The sequence below is a fragment of the Urocitellus parryii genome, chromosome 3 (assembly GCF_045843805.1).
Source record: "Urocitellus parryii isolate mUroPar1 chromosome 3, mUroPar1.hap1, whole genome shotgun sequence".
NCBI lineage: Eukaryota > Metazoa > Chordata > Mammalia > Rodentia > Sciuridae > Urocitellus > Urocitellus parryii.
The window spans coordinates 39,936,822-39,946,821 of NC_135533.1; the positions used below are offsets into that span (position 1 = coordinate 39,936,822).

Genomic DNA, 10,000 nt, shown 5'->3' on the forward strand with positions numbered 1-10,000 from the left:
TCAGTCCATGGTATGAGTATGACTCATGCTAACATCAATGGAAGCTAATTATAAAAATGTTCATTCTAATGCCTTAAATAAACTTGAATCTCAAGAATAATGTATAAACCGTATTGAAACAATGCTGTAAAAAAAACTTGTGGCAGATCCCCTTACATATACGTACACTCACCTACACACACCAGAAAGGAAGACAAAAGCAGTTTTCTGACCAGATCTTGAAACTCTGTTCTACACAAACATGTGGTTACATTAAAATTCTGGCCTTTCCATTGCATTCACCTGCTAGGCTTGTGTGGGACTTTTTGCAGTAAGTAGAGGCCAGTGGAAGAAATTTCTCTAAGTGTACCGCCTATGCTGTGGGTCTTCCAATGGGAAGGCAAGAGGTGGGTCTGGTGAGAATCAGTATTAAAGGGACATTTGGCGCCCAAAAGATAGCCTGGAAGTAAAAAGTGCTGAGAGGGCAAGAGAATGAAGGATCTGTGGAAGAGCTGTATTATGCTCAGGAAAAACAGCAAGGGATCCCAGGGAGTTGCTGTGGGCGGGAGACTGAAGATTGAAGTAAAGTCAGCTTGAGGGTTAAGGAAAGATATGTGGCAGGAAAGGTGAAAATGCCATCAGAAGAGAAGTACATGCTCAGGCTCTCATTAGCCAGGGGATGAGTGGAGGCTATTGCAAGTAGTCCAGCCTTTGGGAATTTGCCTGTAAGTGGACCTACTGCATGGAAGCCTGCACAACTCAATCACTAAGCTTTTTAAATAAAAAAGAGGGAGGTTTTGCCTGCTAGGCAGGTCTTTCTGTGTTCTTGGAGAGCTAATTATTTCTTATTGCTCTAACATTTTTACTACTAAATTCTCTGTTTCCTATGATGAAATATTCCTGATCTTGGGAATTTTTTTTCTTTTTCCTTTAGACAAGTAGAACAAAGTGTTTGACACATGATACTTGCTTATCAGGTATCTTGTAAACTGTAACCAGTTGTATTGACAACTAGGTAACATTCTTTAGTTTTTAATGTCCTCTTCTCACTTACATAAGATATAAAGATAGTTCAACACACTGCAAAAAAAAAAATAATAATAATGTCAACTCAGTTTGTCAGGTGTTTAGAGAGTAACATGATGACACAAACATTTCCTAAGCTTCCTTCTTCCCTTATTTAAAAAATAAATATTAGTTCATAAAAGATTCATTGAAAACATTTTTAACAATTTAATGAATTAAACTGTCATTGAAATTTGTAGGTTTAAAAGGAAGACTGTTCATTTGGCAAGTACCTTGAAAAGTAAAACTGGGTATACATTTTCATGTTTGAAAAATAGATGCAATATGCAAACTATATAGTTGTGAGACTAAAATTAGACTTTAGAATATAAAGAGCAATGTAAAAATGCCATTTTGAAATATGTTTTTGAGTATTTAGTTCACCAGAACTATCAGTACTCTCAAATTTCTTCCAATTATACTGTGAACAGGAGTCAGAACCCTAATGTTGCAATAAAATACATCTATAAAAGTACCATTTTTTTTCAAATCCATCATTGTGCTTTCTTTAAATTAAATGGCATGAGATTAAACACTTAATTTTAGTATTTTTTTTACTATTTCCATAATGAAATTTTAATTTTTCATTTCTTATGTCTTAAATTCAGTTTATTTTTGTACCTGGAGCAAAACATAATATAACATACTAGGTTCAAAATTAATCAATATCAGATTGAATTGGAAAATAAGATTCTCATTTGTTCTATTATATTCCCAAGATATTTGTTATTACTAGAGCTATAATACTATCCTGTTTGCTATATGTGATCATTATTTAGGGGAAAAACGTGTTGAAAATATCCTGTTACTTTACATGTTTATATGCTAACTTTTTCAATGAAAATTTGAAATATTAATAAAGTATCTTTTTGTTCAAGACAATGACTTTAATTTGTCTGTAGGATTTTAGGCATTTGTTTAAGCCAGTAAAAAGAAGTGATGAATACTTTTTAAACTAGTTGGTTTTCATTTCGTTAAAATCATAATATCTCTTATCATTTGCTTTACAGATGCCCTTCTTCAAATCATGTTAAAAGACATCCTATTTCAGTTTCAAAAATTAAAAATATTCATACATTTTTTCATTTTTTTCTTACACATTCAAGTATGTCCTTCATATTTGGCATTTTGATTTATTAGGCAATCTTAGTATTAAAGACTTTTAGCAAAGCAGGTCTAGATTTCAAATGCACTGGACATGGTGTCCATGATGAATTAATTTCACTAGAGCACAAAAGTTATCATTATTTAAATGCTAGTTTCTTTCAGATTTTATATCCATCATCAACTTTTCAAAATGAGAATCTAGCTAATATTCTTAGATAAATATAAATATATATATATATATATATGAATATATGTATATTCATATATTTCCTTGTTGCTTATGTAGGTTTCCCTCACCCTTTCTTCTGTGACTTTGCATAGAGATATTCAATAATGTTTAAAATTGAGAATTTAACCATGATTAAGATATATTTGAGAATATATGAAAATTTTCAATAGGATGGCTGTCTTTGCTTTAAAAATTTGATTCAAAATCCTTTTAAATTAATATATATTTTTGGCAAATAAATAAGACACTAGAATAAATAAGGTGCTGGACATAAAATACCTCAATGTAACTCTAAATAATTTAGGAAAATTAGAAATAAATAGTTAAAAACTTGTTATGTATACTGTTATTTTTCAGGAAGTCATTATTTTTCATTCATTTATTGTGATTGAATAGGAAAGGCCGAAGCAAAAAACAACAACAGTAACAAAGCTTGCTTAATATTAAGGCATCAAAAGAGAAGGAAATGTGGTAGGAGATGGGGGCTATTTTTCCCTTCTTTCCATCTGTGACCTACATAGTTGGATGGATTGACTGACTGATCTGAGATTCATACACAGACACATACGTATGTGCATACATGCAAGGGTGAAAAGTGGGCAAGAGGAAGGGAGGGTGAAGGTGAAGAAGACAAGAGAGAGGGAGAGAGAAATGGTAAGAGAGAAGAGGATGCTGAGTAAGCACCTAGGACCAATAGTGTCCCTGGTGGTGGTTAGGATAACACAATTAACCATACTTACCCAGGTCGAGTTTCGAACTTTTCAGTGTTGCAGCAAATGCAGAATAGGATATATGCAAACTTATGTTATTGCTCTGGCATATAACTGTGTCACATGGTACAGTTTTATATCAATAGAACATATAACTCTTAAGAGGAAAAAATAAAACCAACAAGTCTAGCGTTCAGTACTACCCTATCATAAAGTAAGGAGGTCTAATTGAGCTATGTCTTTATATCCTGCTATTTGTACAAATAAAAGACTACATCTTGATGCAAAATAAACACAAAAGCACTGTTGTGACTATAACAGGGAGTCATATACTAATTTATATAATAAGTGGTTGTGCACGCTTTATTCAAGATTATGGCTGCAAGAAATGGCATGAATTGCTGGGTGTGTTTAATGCTGGATTATAGCAATTTGAAACATGTCAAACACATGGCTAATGCCTCATGCTTCACTCATTCTTGCGTAAACCTGCATAGCCACCATCCATTATACCCTTGGTAACAACACAATTCTGCAAGTAAATATTGTTACACTAAGTAACCTTTCAATTCAAGTTGTTTAGGAAGAGAAAATGCAATCTTGTGCAGTCAGTTCCAGTGTCAGTTTAATGTTTCAAAAGGGAAGTGGTGTAGAGAATAAGTATCTGTACAGTGACTTGCTTAAAAAAAAAAAAAGAAGAGAAAGAAAAAGGAAAGAAAGGGAAATTTCATGTAGGGAAGAAAAGTAGAACTGTGTCTTTTGAGTGCAAGATCTGAAGAGTTAATTTCTAATGTGGCTAAAAGTTGTGTATGATGAAAGACTTGGGGTTTAACTTACACTTCAGACAAACATTAAAATAGCGAATCCCAAACTCACCTTTCTCTTTAATGACCTGAAATTTATTTTCACTGATTTTTGTAAAATGTTTGTGGTAGGATTGAGAAGAATGAATAATTTAGTTTGATATGTTTGGAATCACAAGCACATTCACTCTGAAAGAATATGCTGAATTTATAATTATTTAAAATATACTTAAAAGGTAAACATCACCTCATGTTGTGTTAGAAATATTTCTTCTAGTGGGAAATAACTGTGGATTATGTTATCAGGAGAAACCTTGCAAATGCTAGGAATCAACTATGCTATTTGTAAAGAAATGTCTCCTTTACAGTGGACACACTCCAAGGCTTCTTCTTTATATGAAATGCACATTATAATCATCTAATTGCACAGTTACCCTCTTTATATTCATATTATTGTTGGGTCAGATGTGCCTGTTTTGTAGAGCAAAAGTATTATCACTGTTACAGGTTTCTTAAGCATTCTTTTTTACTAACTCTTAAATGATTGAATTTAAAATGTAAATCACAATTTATACTCCAGGGCTTTATAAAGTTAAAACTCCACAAGGGATATTAAAATCCTTTAGCTAATAGGAATTGAAAGTTGTATAGGTCTTTTTTTTTTCAGAATTGTAGTAAAGATTTAGACACAGAACTCTCTGCTGGTTGATTATTCTTAATTATTTGATGGCCTTGATTATTACACAGTAGTACATGCAGAATTTTTTCATTCATTCAGTTGATCTGGACATAAATACAGAAAAGTTAATATTAAATGCTGCACCTGTCTTCAACATTGAAAATGCAGTTCTTCATTTTTACTCTTTGTGTTTCAAACTCCACAGAGATAAAAAGGATTAACAATAAATTTGGATGATTGATTAAAAAATACACTTTCAAACATACACTCTACATATATTCTCCAAAGTAAAATTTAAATTTAATATATAGAAGTTATGTCTTTCTGTTTTTATAGTTGGAGAGAACCGAAATTATAATTTTCATATAACTACAAAGGCAATCAGACCTTTTCTCTGAATATTTTAAACATTGTGCATGTAAAATTTATGCCTAATTTGAATACTTATTAGCTGCCTAATCTCAGAAAAGAGTATTAGCTTTGTTTTTTTCCGTATAAAATCCATCACTGTGTATCATTTTCACTTATATGATTTTTCTTTGTTAATGTTCAATAAGATGTTTAACAAAACGTATTTATTCATAAACACATTTGGTTCAAAAGTTGTTTACTGTAGTACAGCAATGACTTCCTTTGTGATTGTGTATTCTGGTTGCATTTTTTTAATCAATACTGCTTTTAAGTTGCATATGTAAATTTTGATATACTAACCTGCTTTAGAAATCTAGCTACAGAGAGTCTGTCATAAGCCTATATGTCTTTTAATCAACTTTTTATATATAGAGACAATCTGATTATTTAGGCTTTGATGAAAATACCTGTTAAAACTATTGTTATAACTATTAATTTTAATTATTATAATAATAGTATTCAAAATATCTATTGGATGTGTGTTTGTGCTTCTGTGTTTTACTGGGTGGGTGTGTGTGTGTGTGTGTGTGTGTGTGTGTGTGTGTTTGAGAGAGAGAGAGAGAGAGGTCATATTATAACATATCTAAAGGAAGGAAGAAATAGTAAGCTTATTTTTTTATAATAAACACATTCCAAAACTCTAACTGGACAAAAATATTAAAATATTACCAAGTTTAAAATAGTGAAATCATATAGAAAAAGAATTAGACTGAGTAGTAAGTTTAGTATCTCCTTTACTTTAGGCTAAGTCCACTCTCTAGGTAGCATTACTGTTAAAGTCACACCACAGCCAGGTTGTTTCTGAAATTCTATTCATAAAAGTAAAACAGAGAAGTGCATCTATTAGGTGATGGCATAGGATTCAGATGTCTCTGGGAGCCAAAACTGATCTTTCTAAACCATAGATTGAAGATGTACTGTGAAATTCTGGTTTGTAAGAGCACATTGGTTCTTTATTTACTGCAAGGATTTCCACTGATCTTGGCAGGACATCTCATTGCTATCCTGAAAGTACAGTATATTTATGCAGTGAAAATGATAAAACATTTATTACTGTAGAGAAGGTAATATGCATAATTTATGCTGTTTTTAGCACAATCATTAGTGATATTCTTGATAGATTTTATTTCCAGCTTTCATATCTAATACATGCCTGGAAAATTAATTTTATATCTTTCATTTATTTGCCTATGTTAAAATTGAGTTTTAAGTCATCTTCAAGTGAACAGTTTGATTGCTGCTCATGCATAAGCTTAATTACTTCCCAGGAAGGACAGTATTAAATGTTTTAAATGTCAGAAAAATAAATGAATATGAGCTGTTTGATTAAAAAAATAGGCAATATCGGACGTGTTTGCAGCAGGAGCTTTTTCTTAAAATGCCTCCAAGGCAAAATTTTATTTAGTCACAAAAAAAGAAACCCATTATACTATTTATCATTGGTTGATACCATATGATTTGTAACACCCTTACAAAATTTTAATTTTGTATGATTAGCTGTGCATCATTAAACAACAGCCTTGCATAAGATGTGCTGTAAAATTCTGACAGAATCAAGATAGTGAATATTTAAAATAAGGCTGTATAGTCATCCATGGTTGTCAAAGGTAGATAATAGGAAACATAGAACAGAGTGTGCAATCGTGCCTTCATTTAAACTGGTTTTATAGGTAGACTTTAAAATGTGGTCATTCATAAATGCTATTGACCATGCTATGTGCATGGTATGGTACTTTGGCTGTTAAATGTAACCACACAAAAATTGCTTATAGAAACCATAATTTCAGTGATTAGTATCTGGATGAAAGCTGAATTTGTATTGCTTTTCTTGGTAAGTGACTATTCAAGGCTTTCCCCCCCTTCTAAAGATGCTGTCTCTGTAATTGGCAGAGAGGGACATCTTGATAATGGAAGTGTGAAGGTGTAACGTGTGTTAATTGATACTTCTTAATCACTTTTAGGTATTAAGTCATGATGCAGGAATCTGCGACAGAGACAATAAGCAACAGTTCAATGAATCAAAATGGAATGAGCACTCTAAGCAGCCAATTAGATGCTGGCAGCAGAGATGGAAGATCAAGTGGTGACACCAGCTCTGAAGTAAGCACAGTGGAACTGCTGCATCTGCAACAACAGCAGGTAAGTTGTGTCTTGCTCAGTGCTTCCTTAAGACAAATAAGCCTGTTTTCTTGAACAAGAAAAAATGTATTCCTAGCAAATTGAGCATGTTGTTTGAAGCTAAAGGGTGCTGAGAATTTATTATTATCTGGAACATGATTGAAGAGTGAGTAAAGATGATTTTCATATTAGTTACGTCATACCAGCACCAGAGTGCTCTTCAGGTGTCAAGGTATTAAATAAGTTCATGGGGTGATTTTTGAAAGGGTCTGTAAAGCTTTGTAACAAATATTTTACAGCTTCCAGTTTACTGTCTAACGTGCTGCAGAACGTGATTCTTAGTTTTCCACCAGAGGGCCACATTACTTGATACTTGCTTATACAATGAATTTCTTCCAAGTCTGAGCTAAGGTGAAAAGGACCACAAGGACTTTTCACAACACAGATGCTTGCCCGTGATAGTTGCAAATATTATCTCTTAATTAGTGGAAATCTGTGGAGAGATTGTGAAACATGTAAACAGTGTGATCATCTATGTCGCTTTTCTTGAAAACTCATTCCCAGGTATTTTGAATATAATCTTTTGATAACATGTAAGAGCACTTTTTTGTGTTCTCCTGGTGTCTCATAAAATGCTATTGTGCTCTCTAAATCTAGAAAAAATAAACAACTGAGAAATAAAGGTTTTAAGCAGTCCACTATTCTCTTTATAAGAAAGATCCACTTTTTCCATTTTTCTAGCAATGAAATATTCTTTCCAATTAAAGAATAATCATTCTATTCTTCAGTGACTCAAGTCTGCAGAAACAGTGACAGAATAGAAAGCTTTCAAAGTATATGCTTACATTAGGCCAGATTGTGCATACCTGTTTGGAAAGATTCTACATGTTTCACAATTAATATTATTTCTTTAATAGTCTGTATCACACATTGAAACTAAATTCCAAAAAAATATAATCATTAAAATTAAGTTCACTAAAATAATGGATTATTACTGAAAATATTACAGATTGATATATCATTCACATATTTAAGGTAATAAATAGTGAGAAAAATGTATCTCAAAAATTGGAGCAGATACCCACACTATAGTGAAATTTAATAGAATGATTACTTAAAATAATAACAGTATTAAAAAGTTATATTGATTGAATTATGTCTCAACCTTTAGTCATTGTTTTAAAGGATATTTTTTTAAAGAGCCAGGCATAGCACTTTGTATGGCTTATATATCATTTTAGAATCATGCCATTTTTCATAGTAATTATTAGGAAGATAATTTTTATTTTGTTTTGATACATTCTATTAATTCCCATCATGGGAATTGAAGGTCAACCAAAGTCTGAGAATTAGCCTATTTTACAGATTAATAAATCCAGTTGCAGGAGAGCCTTTTTCTTCCTTTAATGTATTTTCAGGAAATATCACACCAGTGGAGTGATGATAATATTCCTTCTAACTCCCCTAAGTAGGAATCCTAAGCATTTATATCCAGATTCTGTTTTGCCTGAGAATCTAGTGGACTGCATTTATAAAGGCAAGTGAAATAACTATTGAAAATGAACATCATAGTTGAGTACTAGTAGATGACAGATTCTGAAAGGAAATGCCAAGAAACCACTTTCTTTTTCTATACAGCTCTGATTAGATCTTAAATAAGCAGAAAATAGTAAAATTATGGCTATGCTTTATAGTACTCTGGAGGCATTTTGTAAATAACTCTATAAGGTGTGTTTATATCCTCAGTTTGAAGTTTACTTTGTTCTACACAGTTTATTTGTATAAACTATAAACAAGAGTAAATACAGAAGCTGTGTTCCTTATAGGACTTAGGAACTTCACTTCTGTATTGCATGTTTATAGAGTACCTTCTAAAAGTGATTGAACACTCTGGACATAGTAAATCCTTACACAGCTATTTTAGGAACTGTCCATAGGAAGATATGTAACATTTTAACAAATAGACACGCCAAACTCTTTTTAAATGTCCCTTCCCTTGGTTATGTTTTAACTATTAGATACCTGAGGTTATTGAATTTTTTTGTCCTTCTGTGAATGAAATTTAGAATAGGCCTTTAAGTTCATCAAGCATTAGTATGTCTTTACTGTAAAATCAATGCAGTTATTATTTTTTATTCCAATATATTCACTATATTACAAAAGAATAAAAATCCATGGAGAAATATTAAAAGTGTCACAATAATTTTACTACTTTCTATAGACAATTTGTAAGAAATGAAAAGGTGAAATAATTTTATTCATTTATCATTAAATGTTGTTATTTAAATGTAAAGTTTTGCACAAAGTATGAAATTACTTTTTGTATGTGTGGTGGCCAAGATCTCTTATTTAGAAATATAACTTGGAAGGCAATGAGTGCTGTAACATAAGTAAAATTTTGTTTGCCATGAACTTCTGGCAGAACAGTCAATCTTGAGAACACAGTATTTACCTTAAACATTTTTATGTCATTTGTGTTTTAATATAGATGGGTAATTTTACTGAAATCAGGTATATGTTAGGAGGAAGGGTTGGTTTTGGAACACATTGCAACAAATTCTTAATGATAAGTGGACTTGTGGAGTAATAAAAAGGGATTGATAAACTATAGCTACTCTTTTATCCTACGTTAGTTCATTAATATTGAAATATTTCTGAAAGCTGAAATACCTTTAAATTTTTAAATTTGTAACATAATGGATATGTTCATGCTAGCCACATCTTTGTTCGTCTGCTCTGCTGTTTTATATTCAGTGAAAAATTAGTTTAAAAAAAAAAAGCTTTCTCCTGATGAATTACTCTCTCCTTCATTCTTTTCTAATCTTCTAAAATTAGTACTAAATACTAGAATGTATAATATATGGAGGTAGCATATTTCAAATGTTGTTTTAGATTAACT

At 31.6% G+C, this 10,000-nt stretch overlaps 1 protein-coding gene across 1 annotated transcript in view; it reads left to right on the plus strand.

Annotated features, from left to right (window-relative positions):
* Nucleotides 1-10,000, plus strand: part of Foxp2 (forkhead box P2) — a 544,876-nt gene that overhangs the window by 288,004 nt on the left and 246,872 nt on the right. Inside the window, exon 4 of the mRNA XM_026408891.2 lies at nt 6,945-7,122. Coding sequence (XP_026264676.1) covers nt 6,955-7,122 — 168 coding nt within the window. The 5' untranslated portion in view covers nt 6,945-6,954. The remainder of the gene's footprint in view (nt 1-6,944; nt 7,123-10,000) is intronic.